We start from the raw sequence: 20,325 nt of genomic DNA on the forward strand, positions 1-20,325 counted from the left end.
TCAGGGCGATTCACTAGGACCTCAAAAGGGTACACGGTCGAGTAAGGTTAAACCCATATATACTCCCAAAAAGCTGCTCTAACAACTAGGCCCTAACATTCACTGGTTCCATCACTCGGGACCTAAAAATGGTTAACAACGATAAGGTGAGAATAATCTCGGTGATTCAATGCCTAAGCCCGGCTATGACGTTGATTCGCTCGGGCATCCTAACAAACAGCCGCATCATCCAAGAGCAGATATTTCAACCACATGCAAACTTACCGGTTTTCAGCCATGCATAATGCAATGTTCGACCCCAAATCAACAACCACAATTGACAAACAAGCGGCAAGACATCACATTAATTTGTATGCACAAGACATCACACGAAGTCCAATTATTAACAGATGAGGTCACATGGCTTGGCACACCGGAGAATTGGTGCCTAGCACACTATACGGTTGGTGCTCTCTCGACAGGACCATGCATCGTCTCATTACTTCGGCGACGGCAACTACTATGCCGGTGCAATTCCGATCGTCACGACACGACATAGCAAGCATTCCAAAATGAGCATCGATCCGTTACAAGTTGCGACCAGCATCCGATCAACCCAACGACACGGATTGACGAGCATATGACAAGTCGTGTACTTCCGATCGACACAGCACGATCATGTGAGGAACAACCATTAAGTCACCACTCAAGCGCATCCGACAACAATCGGTCAAATTCTTATCTTTACACTTAGCTGGATGCACATACGATCATGATCAAAGACTCGGCACCAAGCCGTTTTCATGCTAAAATATGTAGTTTGATTTCACTCGGTTCGCATGAATGCGTAGATTATCCACCAGACTTTGTATCTAGAAAACGTGGAACCGACACCCACACTTTTCACCCATTACATCCAACAATCCAACCATAACATTCGGGCAAGCAACAATCAAGACAAATAGCCGGACATGCTCCACAATTCCGACGATACATACCGATACAATTTCAGAAAATTGAACTATCAACGGTCCAACCCAACCAGCAATCAAGTGTCCACTTGGCTCTGTCCTATCGCTCGCTCGCAAACACACACCGGTAATTGCTGCCCAAACGATCGGTCCAATCTAACCACTAAATAGCCGCAAACAACCTAACTAGCAAACCGATTTAATTAATCGTGGCCATTTAACTTAAACCAAGTCTCTATTTAACCAACCACGATTAAGCTACATAAGCGCCATATTAAACTAATTACACTAATTACACTAACTAAGCGCAATTAGCGCCATAATCGGGGTTTAGGGATTTAACTCACCCAAAATTCGGCGGTCGGTATCGGGTCCGTTTCGGGTCGCGGTTACTATTCACGAGCCGCACTGTTCATGGATACTATTCACGAGGGATACCTTTTACGGGGGCACTATTCACGATCGGTGCTGTTCACGGAACAGTAATTTCGACGGTACGCTCTCGAGACGGTGGCTGGTGGCGGTTCACGAACTTGGGTTGGCTCGGGCTCGACGTTGTGGCGTTATGGAGGAGGGCGACCACGACGAAGACTCACGGGTCGGGGGAAAACGGGGCTGGAGGTTTCGGGTCGGGTCTCAGTACGGCCTCGAGTCTGTTGGGCTGGTGGTGGAGGCACGATTCGGTGGCGGCTTGGCGACGAGGACGGAGGGCGGCGCGCCCGGATGCATGGGATAGGCGGGCTGGGTTTCCCGAGGCTCGGGTCGCAGATGGGTCGCGGGTCCGACGGGGTAGCTCGGCGAGGGTGGCGGCCAAATGACCCGACGATCGGGCGACAGTGAGCTCAACGGTTGCTGCGGCTGAAGAGGGAAGGATGTGGCGATCGACGTCGAGTGAACAGAGGCAGAGATGAAGGTCGGCTTCGGAGGTCGCGGGTCCGCTGGCTGCAGTAGCCCGTGGACGACGACCGGCGAGCTAAGCCGGAGGTCGGGCGGTGAGGCGACGGTGGAATGGCGTGGAGGTGGTGGCGGCCGAGCGTGGACGGGCGATGAAGCAGCAGTAGAAGAAAGCTTCGAGGGGGGGTGTCGCAAACCCGGGGAGGAAAGGAAGAAGAGGAAGAAGAAGGAGAAGTCATGTGGGGGGAGGAGGGGGCGTCTGGTCGCGCGTGCAGCAGAGGGAAAAGAGGAGAGAGAGAGTGGGTGGGTGGTTTGATGGTGATGGGACAAGTGGTGTCCCATTACCATTAAGTCTTTTGACTTTTTGCGAATAAATACCTGAAGGAAAATTCGAATATCAAGTAATATAGGATTGGTTGGACATTTGGCTCAACTAACAGAAAAATAATTTTGATCTTTTCACGGATCGAGCTCGGTCGAAATTAGGCTCGGGCATGAGGATAAAAAATCCGAAATCGCGGTAACCGAGATTTCGAGACCTAATCAAAACCGAACGACAAATCGGGAATCGTCCAAAATTCGTCACTTACGTCCTTGCGATCCGAAATTTGGACAGATCGAAATTCAATTTTCTTCCTTTTATTGAATTTGGGCAAATTACGTACTACGAATTTTCGGAGCGTCACACCAAGTCAATTTGACAAAATTAGGTCAACCGGATCTAGCCAAGTCCGACCCAGCAACCCGAGCGACCTTCTTCCCCAACTAGTAGTTCCCGCGCAATTGAAACATTTGCAGGCCAAATTTCAACATCAAAATTGAGGGATCAAGCGCCTATAATCAACGAAGCTTAGGGAAGGGTTTTAATCACCAAACCACTCTGCGGCGATCAAGCCAAGTTTTGCGACCAATAGTTGCTGGAGCTGCGACGACGAAGCCGATCAATGCCACAGAAGTTGAGAAAAGTCAACCATTACATTCCGTCCAAATTGGACTTCAATTTGCGCACATTGGAGAGGTAAATGGAATTGGACGGAATTCTCTCCGTCCCCGGCGCCTTTTGGACCAAATTGCACATGAGATTCTAAGTCGGTGAAGCTCCTCCCGCATGTAAATTTCATTCGAATTGGACTTTATCAACTCAACGCGTTTTTGGACAAAAAGGGAGGCTCATTCTATTCGCAGACCACTAGCAGATTAGAGAAAGAGTAGAGGAAGAGAGAGAAGCTCTCACGAAGCTCTAGAGATACCATAATAAGAGCTTCGATCGAGAGCTCTGGATCTTCAGGCCGGACAATCCCGGGCAAATCAAGCCTTCGGACCACTTCGGGAAGTTTGCACGAGCTCGGAGGAATCGATTGCCATCGGTCTTGCAACTCGATATCTCCGAAAAAGGTGAGTTGGATTTCGAGCTCTCTATGGTGCATTCATAGCAACTCGCCTCTCCAGCGATCGTTCTTTGAATTATTGTAGGCGTTTTACTCCTAAAATATTACCGATCACGCATATGCTTTGTTTGGACCAACCAATAAACATCTTCATATGTCACGATCACAATATATTCTACGGTAACTTGTGAATCACTGGTGCAATAAATTTTTGAACTTTATTTGTCACGAAGAAAAGAACAAAAAAAAAGTCTTAAACCTATTGTATTTACGTCAATTCAGTCTTAAATATTTTATTATACTAATTTAATCTTGTATTTTTTATATTTATGTCAATTTAGTCCATTTGGCCAATTTTAGCATGAAATTGCTAACTTAGATATATTTTTTTTGTAACTTTGGAAAAAATTCAAATAACGGCCTAAAATGGATCTTGTTTTAAATAAAGATTAGAGTGCCTTTATTATTTCAAAGAAGAACCTAACCAAAGACGTTTTTATCATGTACCTTTTTATTCTTTTTATTCTTTCTTTTTTCTCCTTCATTTTCCCCTATGGCCGGTTTCGGGTGATGGCCGGCCACCGGTGAGGGATCGGTGCGGCTGCCCTCGATGACCACAGGCTTAGGGCCGTCCCCGCCTACGGCCGTTCCCGCCTATGGCTGTCAAAGCTACGCGGCCCGCGAGGGACAACCTTGCTTTGCCCATGCGACATCATCTCTCGCTTGTGGCCATCGAGGCAAGGATGCCCTAGATGGTCGTGAGGGAAGGCCTCATCAACCGCAACAAATAAAAAAATAAAAAATAAAAATGTCCTTTGCCATGCCCTTCTTTGAAACAATCGGGACATTTTGGCCTTATTTGAAATAAGATTCACTTCATGCACTTATTTGAGAAAATGATGACATTTCAAATCCTTATTTAGAATTTTTCTTACAATTTTTTTTTTTATGATTCTTCCTTTCTTTCTTTAACTTTCATTTATCGGTGAGGGTTGCGGCCCCCGCACCCTCGTCGACAATCAACATGACCCATAAGCCCTTGGCGGCGAGGCCATTGCGACCTCGTCATCCGCGGCAAGGATCACCTAGCCCAAAGCCGGTGTCACGCTCGCGTACCCTAGTGCTCGCCACATCCCCTTTACGATCATCATACTCCAGGATCCGGACAATGATAAAACTCGAATTAGATGTACACGCGGATCTAAATAAATAACTCTGACAAACAAAAGGTACATCGAGGTACCCCACACATAATTAACATATGCATCAAAGTCTTACGGGAAGGTCGGGTCAAAATACAACGGACATCCACTTGGTCTCGTCAAAAGTCTCTAGCAAAAGACAACCAAGATCCCAGAGAAATAACACCACTACACTGAACTATCGGTCTCATCTTCATCCTCGTCTTGGTCCGCTTCAGGGTCGTAATCGGAAGAACTGTCGGATCGTACCTCAATGGCATTCTCCTCCTCCTCCTCCTTCTTCGAGTCAGAAATCTCAATCACTTCTATGTCCTCCTCAGCTTTATGAGTACTCTCCAGGATGTTCGTCGATCCAACCATACTAATTTCCAGCTCTACGTCATCTTGGATAGGGTGACACCGGTTGGGCACTACTCCTCTAGGGACTTCTGTTGGCTTTAGTGGACCTGTTGTAATGTTCCTAACCCCACGATACCACGCCTCATAACGATGAGGTGCTAACTATTCCTTTCCTTCATCCACCCAGACGGTAGTACACTTCCTAATGTACATAAACCCTCTACCATCGGGAAATTCATCAAAAGTGGAGGTCATCTCCTTGGGGTCTCCCGGGCGAAACGGTAGCATCTTCGGGGTTTGGGGTCTAAAAAAAAGGATCCCACGACGGGGTGAGAATAAATCTCGGTAAATCAACCCTAACCCTAGACTAAGCCACTAGTACCTCCGAATTACTTCTCAAATCAAAGACGTCTGAAGACGTCAATAAAATCGATATAGATATGATGCGGGTGCAGATATAGACATTGGCAATTTAAACAATCACAATAACCAGGCATTCGGTGGTTCAGAACCAAGCTCTACGTCTTGGTATAGTAATCTTTTTTTTTTTTTATAACAAGATCCGCGTAATAACGCATCGGGCTATCTTGAGGTACTTGGCAAGACCCGCGTAATAACGCATCGGGTCAAATCCCGCGTTTAACGCCTCGGGATAATATCAAAACCCCGCGTTATAACGCATCGGGGTACAAATAATCTCATAACCCGCGTCATAACGCCTCGGGTTACCATAGTTCATGACTTTGCAATCCAATCGATCAGACTCAAATTCAGTCAAAACCTTCCCATTGGCCAAGGGTTCACAAATACAATTCTCATTTTGTAGACTTCATGATCGAGTATAGTTCGACTTAGCGAACATTTAATCTATCACACGAGAATACACACGGCCACATTACACTAGGCCCGGCACAAATTGCACCACTATGCAATCAAGTTAACAAGTATAATTCCCGCCAATTCAAGCATAATTTATTCTCGTGTCATACAGATGATTAAATACCATATAATCATTCAATGCAATCGATCATGCATAACTTGCCTCATAATTCACCCAATTGGATCACAAATTGGTCTCTTAGTACCCTAATGTCTTAATAAAGGGTTAAGGGCAATTTACCTTTTTAATTGAGCTAGCCACAACCGTTCAGTCAAACGTCCAAGTCCAAAATCAAATCTGTCCAAAACAGGGCAGAGTACGATTTAGGTTCAATCGCGCCGTTTAGCCACAAAACTACCCCTAATCGTCAATCCACCGCATATACTCCTCAATAACACATTCATATACGTCGTAGCATGTCTAAACGAAAAATTCAAGCCAAGGCAACACCAATTCCAGCCTTGAACAGAATCGGACAGCACCCTCCCAAAACAGAGCAGAAACCGGTTCTGTTTATACCATTTGCAACAGTCATTAATTTCATCCTACGCTCCAAATTAATGCGAAATCAACTTGCTAAAACCTTATTCTGTATGTCTCATGAGTTCACCGAAAATTTGAAGTCAAAATAAAACTTTGAAGATCTCCAATTCATCCAATTCTCTCAGACATGCAAACAGGCAGTTTCTGCTCCTCAAAAACCATCTCCATTCAGCCATGATTACTCATCAATACTCAACTAAATTTGAGATCCTAACTCAGCCAAATCAAGTACTATATGTCTAGAACATCCCACAAAAATTTTGAAGCAAAATGAGTTCTTAAAACTGTTGTAAGCGAGCTCTCTCTCAAACCGGGTCAGATTCAATCCCGACTGGACCTTTGTCCATTCAATCGGACCTACAGGAAAATCTACTGGGCCAAATTTTGCTCATAATATGTCCTTAGAAAGATAAGACGATAAGCTTTCAAATGGAGGTGATCTCACCTTAAACCGATGTCGGAAGAAGAAGTTATGGCCGAAATAGTAAAGGGAATCGGGGCTTGTCGGGCTGAGCAACTTTCTGTGGAAGTGCAGAAAATGAAAGAACAGCAAGGCAGGAACATGAAGAGCAAGAGTGGCTGGTCAATTGAAGTCAAAGAGTGTGTGAGAAGCTTGGTCTCCATTATTGGCTTGGTCCAAACAAAATAATAGAGCACATGGGTTAAATGAAGTCCAAATATCTTGGTTAACTCTTATCCATAAATTTTCTCTAGAAGCTTTGACTTCCATTGACCCCTTTCTCATCAAATTTTCGGTAGCCAAGGGGAAAGAAAGACCAAAATGCCCCTTGGATCACTTATGGCAAAAATTAATGCTTGAGGGGTAAAATGGTCATTTTATACTTGTCGTCCAAAATTTCAGATTTTTCTCAATCAAACTACTATCGGTGAGGCGACGTCCGATTCAAGACCAAAATTGGAATTCTTCATTTCCATTTTCCCTATTTCGAGAATCCATTTCCTAATTCATTTTCCTTCGAACGTAATTTCGGTTCATCTCAACTTGACGGGCGGCTTTTGCAGCGACCTTACACTTATTGACTCAATGATTTTCATCACTCTTAGGCTTACTCAAGTCATGATCATATTGATTGTCATGTAATTGCGAAATTTTATTACTAGTCCCTCGGGTCATGATCGTCAAGATCCAATTTAGGAATATGTCGCAAATTATACCTTGATTAAGCGGAATCACTCGCGCTCCAATCGTATAACGCTAGCAATGGATTCCATAATCGTCCTTAGATCGACCTTTACTAGCTCTAAATACTCCCTCAGCAATTCTTATGGTCAAAATGTCAATTCTCATTTTGAGTTTCCTAGGTCACGTACATTGTCGTGCCTTAGCCTTTCCCTTTTTTGTCGGTATAATCGGGATTGATCGGATCCCGGAGAAATAAAACTGAAGTACATCGGTAGATAATCTTCATTCAATAGTCTCAAAATGGTACGAAATTCGGAATGTCACGGCCGGTGAGGTGCATCCTTACTCGCAGCCAGCAAGGCCGCGATGACCCCGGCGAGAGCCTAGGCGAGGGCGATCCTCGCCAGCAACAAGCCCTCACGCGGCTAGAAGGAAAGGAAAAATAAAAGTAAAGCAAAGCACAAAAATATAAAATTTCAAAATAGTATTAAAGTATTATTTTAAAATCTCGACGTCAATGCCAATCATAACACGTAGGATTATTAGCGTCCATATTAGCGATTTCTGGCTATAATTGATCGAATAAACTGAATTGATATAAATATTTAAAAAAAGATTAAATTGAAGTAATTAAAAAATTTACCCCTAAATTTATGTTAATGAAATATGTTTACAAGTTGTTGTTCTTTTATCTTGTACTTGTCTCCTGTCAGGCAATCACGTCGATTTGACTTTTTTTTGGGTCCCCATGCAAGCTGATGTCCATAAATCCGAGATAGATTCATTAAAAAATCCAGAAAATTACTTTCTGATGTCATCGGGGACGTCAGCTGCTATTTAAATTTCACCTTTATTTTCTCTAAAAGTTTTTATTTATTTATTTCCTTTGTTGTGGTGCTGAGTCCACCAGGTGTCGGCCTGGAGTCCGATAAAATTGACTTGAGACGATGGCCTTTTTCGCGAGAACCTTTTGGACCAATCAGCTCCAATCAAATTAATTAGAATAAATGCTTATAATCATTTCTTAATGGCTGGCCACTTTAGTAGTAGATGATGCATCAATTAGTGATTAAATTTGGACCCACTCGTCCAACCATCTTGCCATGTACTAGAATAACAAATGACAGGAGTTCACCAATAACCAATTTGTTAGTGAATTGACACAGGCACTTCATATGTACAAAAAAAAAAAATAAATGGTCAAATCACCTTGGTCCAAGCTAGAGCGTGCAACGGTCCTCATCCAATCGGAGAACCGAACCAAAGCGGATCAAATCGGTCGACTACGAGTAGTTTCCTCAAGAATCGATCCGGGCCGATCGGACTGAATCGGTGAAATCGACTCGGATTATATTGTTTTTTTTACTCTGTTTATTCAGCTAGGGCAAAAGGTATGGATTATTTGTGGGAGTAATATCTTCTCTTACTAGTAACTTCCCTATGATTAGTGGTTTCATTTCATCCTACAATAAAGTAACTTTTTCCTAAAAAGAAAATAAAACATCTTACAAAAAAAAAAAAAACCACCGCTTCCAAGGTGGACATGATCAATTCCCAATTCCACATATAGGGAACCGACCTTGTTTGGTCAGATTTTCGATTTTCGATTTCGGGGTGAAGCGATTCTACCCTAGAACCGATCACCCTTGTTCAAGTCTTTGTAGTATGGATTTTCTTATCCTTATTGAAATTCCCCCGGCAAGAAAAAAACTTCGTACTTTTGGACACGGAACAGTAGAGTCCTTCCCAATCAAATATCAGGCGGAGACATATAAACACCAAACCTCCATGATTATTAACTAGACCAAATTAATGGCTGCTCGATTGGGTTCTATCTTCACTCTTGAGCACATAAAGTTCCTCTCAAATTGATACATATCTATCCTATGCATTCACTCCAACTAGGAGGTCACATAGGACACTGAAATACCTTACTCATTATGTCTTTTCTCCTATTATTATATCAAAAAAGTACACAATATTTCACTTAAACCTACGGAAAAATGCACCAAAAATAGCAGCTCATGATGCACATGTCGACAGTAGACATTGCTGAATCCACCAATCCAAGCCCATTGTCTTGTTCTATTCAATTCAAACCGGAAGTGACAGCTTCTTGGAGGGGCCACAAAAGGCAAACATAAGAAAAAACAAGTGCGATTGGACCATGTCTTATTAAATTCCATAATCTCCTCTTTTGCCTCTCTAATCATCCTAATTTTTAATTCAATCCGTCGCTGTTGCCAACCCAATCCGATGGACTGCTACTGCGAGTTTCATATGCGATTCAGAGCCGGATTTTTCCAATTTCTTAAGTGAATTAAGACCCTTGCGGTCCAAAGACACTGTGGAAAATCAATTTGGAAGGGATTATGTCACTTGCTTTTAAAAAACTCTTGAAGTAGACCAGCAGACCCATCATTTCAGTTGAGTTTCCAAGAGCTTAATTGGTTCATATGCCTATTGCCCTAGAGGCCCCTTTCCAACAATTGATTGTCGAGGGTAGGGTTGCTTTTGCCTTAATTTATTCAAGAACATGTCGATCAAGTGGCTTTTAGAAATGCAACTTGATACAGAGACCCCTGCTGTTCTCAACTTTCATAGCTTTTATGTGGGGAGGGAGACTATTCTAGACCGAGTTCGTTCCGGAGTCACCACTATTAGTGTCTCCTTTATATTATCTCCGCCCATCCAATCAAATCGGTCAATCTGTACATCGATAATGCATTAAATTAATGCGAATATTCACTTAGAGAAAATAATAATCAGAAAAAATTTATGTGGAGCCGACGTCAAAATATGGATTCTCACTATTATCGGAGTTTTCTTTATATTGTTTCCATTCGTCCAGTCGGATGTTTAACACGAATACTCACTTAGGAGGAATAAATAATAATCAGAAGAAGTGTATGTGGAGCCAACGTCAAAATATCACGGAATGGACAAGGTTTGGCATTGTATACGCTTTAAATTGTTATCTTAGTTGTCTCATATAATGTGCTAATAATAGGATAACTCTATCTAAAACCTTTTTAAGTGGGTCATGTTGATCAATTGGAAACAAAATAATAATCCAGATTAGTCCCAGAATTCTTTAGTGGATGCTCATGGAATTGATGGATCTTTTGGGAGCCAATGATAAACAAGTTTTTCAAGTGACCAGTTAGTTCATCAGTGACGTCTTTAGTCCCAAGCAACACCAAATGATAAGGCGGAAATCTGGACGGAGCAGATCCTGAACATGATTGGTCAGGGAATTCTTGGTGAAGGGTTCGAGACACTTCCTAATAATGCTGAGCTTATGAACAAAGGAAAATCTTTTTATTTGCATGACAGTACAGATAAAACTAGATTTTGCTTCAACCAATTGAGCAGAAGTTGTTCTTAGGAGTTGGTGAATGTCGTATTAATGAATCACCGTCCTCGCCGGAATCCAATTTTGACCAGAGTCATATCGTGGTGCAAATTACAGGAAAGTTACCCAAAAAATCATCAATCTATTGCACTTTTATCAATTCAATCTTAAACCTTTCAGTTTTATCAATTGAGTCATAAACCTTTTCAAAATTTACCAATTGTGTTTATCCGGCCAATTTGGGTAGGAAATCATTGACGTGGACTCCATAAGTCCTACGGGACATGGTCAGACGTGAACAATTCTTAGTAATATTCTAACATTTTGTTGGAATATTTTTGTTTTTATTTTTTTTTTTCATTCTCTTTTTCCTTTTTTCCTTTTGCCAGCGACCTCTGCCAACTAGGAGTAAGCAAATCGGACCGCTCGAACCGGAAACCGCCTGGACCGGACCGGCCCAGCGGTTCCCGATTCTAGATGGGTCCGGTCCGGCTCCCAATTCTTAATATTGGAACCGATGGCCGGGCGGTCCAGTTCTCGGTTCTAGGGATATAGGACCGAATTGATTGAATTTTTTTTTAAAAAAAATTAACCGTAATGTTTATTGTTTAGGATTTACTTCATGATTGGTCTTCATTAATTTGGCAGCTTTGCTCGTTTGCTTTTCAGATGATCATGACCTCCCCTCCCCCCCCCCAAAAAAATCTAGACCAGTTTCATTAATGGGAGATGGCAAGAAATTTTGCAGAGCGAGAAAAGCTCCAAACTTTTCATTTTTGGAGTGATTATTTTCAAAGTGTGAATGCGTGATGTCCCGGTGGACACACACCTGCATCTGGCGCTGTTCTTTTGCTGTTTGCTATTTTATGATTGTCTTCTTCTATCACTGAGAAGGGCAAAATCTTGACGAGTAATCAAATCACATCCAAGTAGTTAAAACCAGAGTAAAGAAATAGCGATGAATCCTGGAAAAGGAAAAGGTGCTCTCTGTCCTGGGCACATGTAGAAATTTATCGTGTTATTGGTTCCTTGGAACCGATAGGAAACCGGACCGAACCGATGGTACCATCCGATTCGGTTCCCGATTTCCAAGGTAGCCGGTCCGGTGCCTAGTTCCGGAAAATGGGAGCTGGGACCATGGGTCCGGTTCCCAATTCTTGAGGGAAAGCGGATCGGATCGAGAACCTATCACCCATACTACCAACCATTGTTGAGGCCATGGCTGGGGTGGCGGAGCATATAAGCAAAAAATAAAAAAAATAAAAGGGCAAAAAAGTAAAGAAGGAAATTAGAAACATTAAGATATCATTAAAAACTATAAACGTCAGCGCCGGCCGCGCCATAGAGGATAGCTGTCGTTCACGTCGGCGACTTTCAGTCAAAATTGACCGTTTGGAGTTACTTGGAAAAACTTGACAATATTAAGGACTTAATTGGCCAATTAAAAGATTTAGTACTGATTTGACAAAAATGCATTATGTATAAGACTTTTTGGACAATTTTCCTAGCAAATCGCTCAATCAAAATGACTAGGATAGGATATCCAACCAAAAAAAAAAAAAAGACTAGGAGATAGATTATGAGTACGCAAAGGCTTTGTGCACGCACGCACGTTAATTTATTTTGATAAGAGATTTAGTTTAGCAGTTCCCACGTACGCCGATCCAGCTAGAGTTCTTCTGTATTAATCCATGTATTCACGTACGTAGCGGTGGCATATACTAATGATTATTCCTCTGGATTATACTCTAGATCCTTAGTTGAAGGGTTTCGAAGGTACTGGTTGTCTTCTGGTGATATGATAATCACTTATTTGACTATACCAACATTCATAATTCATGCAAATGGATAGTGCAAGGTTAGATCGCGATACTTGAGTCAGGAAAAAGACACTTTTCCTGCATAGTAAGTTCAGTTCTTGATCGACAAAAATGGACTCTTGAGATCGGATAATAAAGAAGCGATCGGCTCTTGCGGTTGGTCTGGTCCTGACGGGCGTGAACGGTCCGTTCTTAACCAATTCGATCACTAAGCTGAAACATATTGCACAGAAGCTGATGAAAAAACACATCAGACCACCTTAGAGCAAGAATAAAAGTAAGTTCAAAAGAATCGCGTGTTCTAACCTGATATTCCTCGCCATCTGTTTACGAGATTTAGGGTTGAGGATGATTCTGGTGTTCATGATTAATGTCAGACAAGTTTACAGAATTCAGCTTCTTCTTCTTTTTGGCTTGAGCGGAGAACATCTAACCCTAGAATCTTAGTCTGTCAGAGAAATGAAAGTCAGCTTCTCTTCTCAACGCTATGACTAGGAGGACTAGGGCATAAATTCTTATCAAAAGGGGTTTCTATTTACTAAAACCTGGAAAATTCCAAGAGGGTTTCTTGCTTGAAGAACCTGCAGATTTAGGGGAAGAAAAGGGCAACTTCGTGCCAGGAGTTTCTATCAAGCGAAGAAGGTGTTTGATGAGTGATTGTACTATCTTTTAGACCGCTCAAATTGAAACGAATTAAAATAATTGTCTTCAAACAGATATTAGCCATGTCTAGAAATGGGGGTCGAAAGATCAAATTTTTTCCTATCTTTCGGACAAACCTTCATCTGTACCAAAGTATAGGAACGACAGTCGCAACTTGTTTATGTTGGATCTAGCAACATCACATAGAGGGGGGGTGAATAGGTGATTCTAAATAATTTTGACTAGAAAATGTGGAATTAAAAGAATTAAGTCAAAATAGAATCTAAATCTGAATCTGAATATGTGCAGTTTTGATTCCGAACACGAGTATACAATTTCTGGATATGCAGATTCATAATATGAACACAAATATGCAATATTATCAATCAAAATGATAAGAGTTTAGATATAGAGAATATTACACATGACAATTATAGTGGTTCGGCTTAGATCAAGCTTACGTTCACTCTCCCATGTTGACAGGTGATTGGCCGGATTATATTAGATGAATCAATGAAGGTTTACAACAAATGATGATACTCTCTTTGATAGATCACACTATCCTTTCTCAATCACTCTTATAAAGCCTCTCAATGATTGTCGTATAAAACTTACGATGACAAGGATGAATGTGAATCTGAATAACTCTAGCATCTTGGAATTTATGATTCTTATCCTGTTCCGTAGAAGCACCATGGATCTCCTTTTATACTTCTTCACCCCCAAACTAGCCATTGGATAAGTCTTCAAAGGATCGCTCTTCAATCGATGATTGGACGTCATTAATCTTAATTGAACGAGACCGTATCTAGGGAGATTTAATGACCGTTGGTGCGAAATTTGAACCCTTCAGATTCGATCGCCCATACAACTAAATCTTCGGTTTCCATAAGTGGAGTTCTTCAAATATAAAACTTTTCTTGTTCCATGGAAGATAATTTCCAATCAAGGACATCCTATCAATCAAAGATTGCAAACTTACATAAATACCTTAACAGCAACGGATATATGTCAGCCGTGGGTATTCGGAATCTGGAAACAATATATCTCGTAGCTTCTGAACAACCTTCAGAAACAGATTTCAGAAGCAGAAACAGTCTTACGTATCCGAATACTTCGTTGTGTATGAACAGTTTTCATAAACGAAACCACTCTTCGGAATGCATAATTTAGATGCAATTTCTTGAGCTCCATCTTCTGGTCCTTCCAAGCATATTGGCAATTGCGGATCTACCTTATTGTTCACCTATCCAAAGTCCCTCCAAGCTTTACCGAACTTCCCATTCTAGGCTTGTTCACTTTCTAATTAGGTACCTCAAACTTATAGATGTCTTTTCGCCCAATTCCTTGTTCACCATTGATAGATAACTCATAACCTTTAAACGTTTTGTTAATACACCATCTGCATAATGGCTTGTGCTTCTTTCATTTGGTTCTACTTAACCAACAAACATATTAGTAGCCTTTAATTATTTTATCATCTTCAAAACATCATAAGAGATTTTCCTCAATAGTTTAACGACTCTTCTAGCTAGGTATGTATTAAAGGAGTACGACTTATTATATTATATTATAAGATCACAAGTAAAAACAACAAAATCCTCACTTGGCCCACGAAAACAAATATTCCTTGCATTTCTTACAAAGCAGATAGCTCTATTCATCACATGATCCCTAGAATGAATCTCTGTAATACTTGTGTCGGTGTCGGTTTATCGCTACGGCGATAGGATAGCTACCAAAATATTCCCCGAAATACACATGGAGCTTTCCCCCGGAAAACCAGCTTTCTAGGGCAAGAAAGAAACTTCATCAGGATCAGGGTGAAGCACAACATTCCCTGATGGACCCAACCCTAGCTTCCATAACATGAGACATAAGTCTCAAACTGTGTTGAGCAAAAGAGTGGTTCAGATAACCAGGAATTATCAGCTACCTTTCAGCTCCATCAAATTGCCAAAAAGGGTTTCAGAATGTAGACTTGCTTTTCTTCCTGTAACGTGAAGTGCCACATGAATGAATAAAAGAAGCAAAAAGGTCCTCATCAATTCAACTCTAGATGCTAAAATAATGCTGGGGGACCAAAGCTTGCATCCATGCAATACTACTCTCGTGGAATTTGGCAAATCCTTAGGATGGTCCAATCGACCTTTGATCAAATGCTAAATGACAGGCATAAAAAGATGGGTGTATACATCAGATGTGGAGCTAGTGGACGATAAACAATTGCAAGTCCAACCGGGCAAATATTTGAATAAGGGAACATAAGGAGGGGAAACACGCCAAATTTGATATAATTATAGCTGCTATCACCTTAATAATTATTAAGCAAATGAAACCCTAATTCGAATAGTTTTTATACATGGACATAATAAATTAAACGAAACATATGGCACGTAGCTATCAAGCTCAGCATAAACAACACTTTGTTGTTTCAAGTTCCTTTCCTTTTGCCGGCTGATAACGTCTTAAACAACCAGTACCCTCCTGAAGTTAAAACACTTGTTCCGGACTTTAAAAACATTCAAGTTTCATATGGAGCAAAATAATGAATAACACGGCCGTCATTTCCTGATTTTTTTCGTAATTGATTACAATAAAAAAGCAATTTTTTTTCCTGCCCATGTTAAGATAGTAAATTTCTACTATTTTTCTTGAAAAAAGTTAATGCACAAGGCTTACTTATAGAGGGTTCAATGCATGAAGAATAATGAGTTTGATTATCGAGTGATTTGTGATGTTATAATAAGGTCAAGCTGGCAACTCTATCAACATGCACAAGTAAAATTTGCATGTAAAAAGCAAATAAGTAAAATTTGCAAGAGTCCATTATCAACACAAGCCACCATAAATAGATGAAGACGTCTTTTTTCTTTTGCTTTCATGTATGAGTGATGAAGACATCTTAATTTACAAAGGGTTTGTTTAACTTTCCTTTCTTCTTGGGGGTTTTCCTTTGATGGGTTTGATTATAAATTTGGAGTTGTCTCTTCCCTTGTCCGCCTATAATTAGTCGGAACTATTCGATTCTTTAAAAGGTAAAAAGAAAAAAAGGAAAGTCTTGACTTGCACGGATGCTTAGTTGCTTACACCGCCATTAAAACCTTAATATCATCTTCATCGATCCCGACTAGCAAACTGTATTCTCCTCCTCCTCCTCTTTTCTTCCATTTCGATATTCTCCTCTTAACGCTTTTTTAAGGCCCCTCTCCTCCTCAAAACTCCTGAGTCTCTCTCTCTGTCTCTCTCTCCTCCCCATGCAAGTGATATGAACAGATTCTCAATAAGAACCTCTTCTCTTCACCTTGCTGCTACAACTCGTTGTTCTAGATACACACACCATGCCACTAGAGCAGAAAGAAGTATGGCTCTCTCTCTCTCTCTCTCTGGCGTGATTTATCGGTATTATTGTCTCTTCTTGTGTAGGCTATGTGGCCTAAGCTGGCGCTTAACAAGGTCCTAAGAAAAAGTTTAAGCAGCAGTAGTTTCGTAGCCGACTCGCCGGATTTGAGCGCGATCATGCCGGAATTTCACAGATCAGATGCCAGCACCATGAAGGCATGCAATCGGCAAACTTGCGAGTACTATATATAGCTGCTAAGATTCAAACATTTTGCCTCCCTTTTAATGAACATGACTTGGAATTTACACATACCCAATTTGTGCTTTGTAATCAGGATCTTTGTCAGCTCTTGGAACGTTGGAGGCATTGTACCGCCAGAAGACATGGACATGGAATATTGGCTTGACATAAAGAAATGTCAGGCTGACATATATGTTTTCGGGTAACCATGACGCTTCTATTCTTGCTCCAGCGCTTATATGCATAGATTCTCGGATTCTTTCATTTAAATCGAGCGATTTCAATCCAGTAAGTGTATAAGTATGATTGTATTCGCATACCAGGTTCCAAGAAATAGTCCCTCTGAGTGCCGGCAATGTTTTGAGTTCAGAAAACAGAAAGATTTCCGGGAAATGGAATGCAATGATAAGAGAGACTCTCAACAAGTCGAGCTCAGGGGCAAGGCCGGGTCATAGTTCTACTGCAGGAGGCCAATCGAAAGAACATTTCCGATGTATTGTCAGTAAGCAGATGGTTGGAATATTTATATCCGTTTGGGTCAGGAGCAACCTCTGCGAATTCGTCAATCATCCGACCGTTTCTTGCGTCGGCTGCGGGATAATGGGTTGCTTAGGAAACAAGGTATGTGTTTATCATTTCTCCATTATGTTATGTAGTGCATAATAAGACCAACCCAAGCTTAACAGGTCATTATCGTTGCCGTTCATGAGACGAGGACTTTATGCTCTTTGATATTTCTTTGCTTGATGCCGGTATCATACGATGACCAGTCATTGATTCGTTCTTTAAATCTTGGTTACACAGGGTTCGGTGTCAGTTAGATTTTTGTTGGGTGAAACAAGCTTCTGCTTTATTTGTAGCCATTTAGCTTCTGGAGGGAGAGAACGTGATGCGAGGCACAGAAACTCAGACGCAACAGAGATATTGTTGCGGACGACCTTCCCACACGGCCCCTCGCGCAATTTGCCGAGAAAAATCCTCGACCACGAGTACATCCCAAGACCGAGAATTCTACACTTCTTAACTCATAGTCTTTCATTGATCTATGTCCCGGCATACTTCCTCTTTCGAGTATGTTTATGTGCCTCACCATACCAAGATTCCTATACCAGTAGAAACATGCATATTGGTCCAACAATTAAAAGATCATAGAAAAACTCTTGTGGTAATATACATGGTTTCATGAATTTTGTAAGAACGACCCCTCTTCCATATTTGCTTTTTTCTAAATATGCAAGTGATGTAAGCAGAAGTTCTTCTTCTGCTATTTGTCAATCTTTTTTAGCATTCAACCAATTGTTTTATCAGTAGGTCGGATCAATAAAAACAAAAAATGATTAGTTAGAAGAGGAATCTCTCTGGAGGAATACTTCGATCCTCAAGTATTAGTTTCAACAAGCACTCATTCACTCCATCTTCTTCACATAGACCTTTAGTACTTGCAGATTGAAAAAGAAAACCACTCATCTAACCACTAATATATTACTTGCCGTGCAGTCGAGTGATTTGGCTGGGCGACCTAAACTACAGAATCCACCTGCCCGACACCACGACTCGGTCTCTAGTCGAGCAAGGGAAGTGGGATTTACTATTGGAAAAAGATCAGGTATTCTTGAAAACTAATGTGCTTTGAACATTAGAGGTTTTGGTTTACAAGGTTGGGTTTCAACGCTAACGGATCTGTCGATATTTTTATAAAGCTGAAGGCCGAGCTCATGGAGGGTCATGTCTTCCAAGGTTGGCAAGAGGGAGTTATCAAGTTTGCACCAACCTATAAATACTGCCCGAATTCGGAGGCTTACTATGGTGAAAACCCGAATACCAAAGTCAAAAAGAGTCGGGCTCCCGCATGGTAAGTGACCAAACCACATGATATGAAAAATGATTAGTTCACTGAAAGAAGCCTGGAAATATATGAGATTTATTAGATGAGTTTTTTCAGGTGTGATCGGATAATTTGGTTCGGGAAGGGATTGAAGCAAAGCCAGTACGACAGAGGAGAATCGAAATTGTCCGATCACAGACCTGTTCGAGCGATTTTCACAGCAGAGACCGGGATTTACAGAGTACTGCAGAATTCAGAAGTTTCTAATAGGAGGGGATTAATTGATACAAGAACAACATTTACAAGAGTTCTTGAATAATAACGATATACGCACAACTATATATCAGTGGTTCTACCAGATCCTCAAAACCAAGTAGCAATACATACAGGAAACAAGGATATTAGGAATATACAATTATGCAATAATATCGATCATTTTCAGTGTAAAGGGGCTTTTCTAATGTGGTAAATGCATACAATACAACTATGAGTATTGATCTATATTCAGTGGATCAACTCCATGCATGCCACGAGGCACGAGTGATGTGAGCGCGTACAAAGTCAAAGCACATATACGCAAGCATCGGCAAGTATTTCTCAAACACCGTAGTGCACAACATATGCACAGATGGGAAGGACACTTGACACACAAGAGAAAAGAACAAAAGAGAAAAAGATGACAATCGATGTCGTTTACTCTGAGCAAATAAAGAGAGATGGTATTACAAAGTTGAATTGTACAGTCAAGGACAGAAATAGTTCATTGATCTTTACTATAGTACACTCGAAGATCTTCCGTGTCTCATTGGTTTAGCATCCTCTCAATTTTAGGAGCTTAAAGAAGATGGCAAATTTAATCCAAGATTATGGCTGCGTTTGGAAATCCTTTGGGGGAAAGTCTTTGGGAAAATGCAAAGCACTTTAAGTTAAATGAGTTTTTTAAAATGCAAATTATGTTTGGTAAGTTGTAACTTAAAAACCCATTACAAAGCAACTTTCCGTAAAATAGAGTTTGGAAAAATTATACTTGCAAGGCACTTTTTTCACCTTTTATTAAAGAAAAGTTGAAACCCTTCGCCGGCTCCGGTGAAGGGCCGGGGCCCGCCGGCAACTCAGATTTGGAGTCGGCGGCTGTTGTCCGAGGTCGAATGAGGGCCGCCTCACCTGGGTTTATTTTCCCATTGTTCCACGGAATCAAAAAAGCGCCTTCTCATCCCATTTAACCCTTGCTTCTTGTGTCCCTTTCCATTGCAATTCAATCGTCTCTCTCTCCAGAGCCAAACCGAACCCTTGGTTCACGGTCCCACCACCTGTGATGGATTCTCTCCAATCCACATACGGAGACGACGATGAAATAGGGGAATTGCCCCCTCACCCCGCTCCTCCCTCCCCCGCCGATAAACCCTCTCCGCGGCCGACGATGATGGGTGAGCTAGAAAACCCCAAACCTCTGAAAACCCAACCCATTTCCAACGGTTCATCCTCTAATGACGAAGAAACCCCCGCTTCTTATGAGCGCCGAAAGTATACCAAACGACCCCGAACTTCCCAAAATGACGAGGACGACGACCAAGAAGAGGACGAGGAGGAAGAACAGGAGGAGGATGAAGAAGAAGAAGAAGATCCGTCTCCCAAAAAGCATAGAGGGCCGCCTCGCCTGGGTTTCGCGCGGCGACCCGGATTTGACCACCGATGAGGGTAGCGCGGGTCGCGCGACCTCGGGCGGCCCTCGCTTGAGTCGCATCGCCCCTCGCTGCGGT

The 20,325-nt window shown here is 41.6% G+C and overlaps 1 protein-coding gene across 1 annotated transcript; it reads left to right on the plus strand.

Moving 5' to 3' along the window:
- The first annotated feature begins 16,586 nt into the window (after positions 1-16,586).
- Positions 16,587-19,013, plus strand: LOC115748792 (type IV inositol polyphosphate 5-phosphatase 9-like). The gene is made up of 7 exons (XM_030685414.2): positions 16,587-16,738; positions 16,835-16,942; positions 17,064-17,361; positions 17,545-17,729; positions 18,238-18,346; positions 18,441-18,592; positions 18,683-19,013. The coding sequence occupies exons 1-7, from the start codon at positions 16,587-16,589 to the stop codon at positions 18,882-18,884; spliced, it is 1,206 nt and encodes a 401-aa protein (XP_030541274.2). The 3' UTR covers positions 18,885-19,013.
- Positions 19,014-20,325: the final 1,312 nt, after the last annotated feature.

Source organism: Rhodamnia argentea, chromosome 1 (genome assembly GCF_020921035.1).
Source record: "Rhodamnia argentea isolate NSW1041297 chromosome 1, ASM2092103v1, whole genome shotgun sequence".
In the NCBI taxonomy this organism is placed as follows: Eukaryota; Viridiplantae; Streptophyta; class Magnoliopsida; order Myrtales; family Myrtaceae; genus Rhodamnia; species Rhodamnia argentea.

Excerpts from the sequence above, each read along its gene's own strand:
- LOC115748792 (XM_030685414.2), top strand. The coding sequence starts at position 16,587 with ATGTGGCCTAAGCTGGCGCTTAACAAGGTCCTAAGAAAAAGTTTAAGC. Across the intron at positions 16,943-17,063 it reads GCTGACATATATGTTTTCGG|GTTCCAAGAAATAGTCCCTC; the intron begins GTAACCATGACG and ends TTCGCATACCAG. Across the intron at positions 18,347-18,440 it reads TACTATTGGAAAAAGATCAG|CTGAAGGCCGAGCTCATGGA; the intron begins GTATTCTTGAAA and ends ATTTTTATAAAG.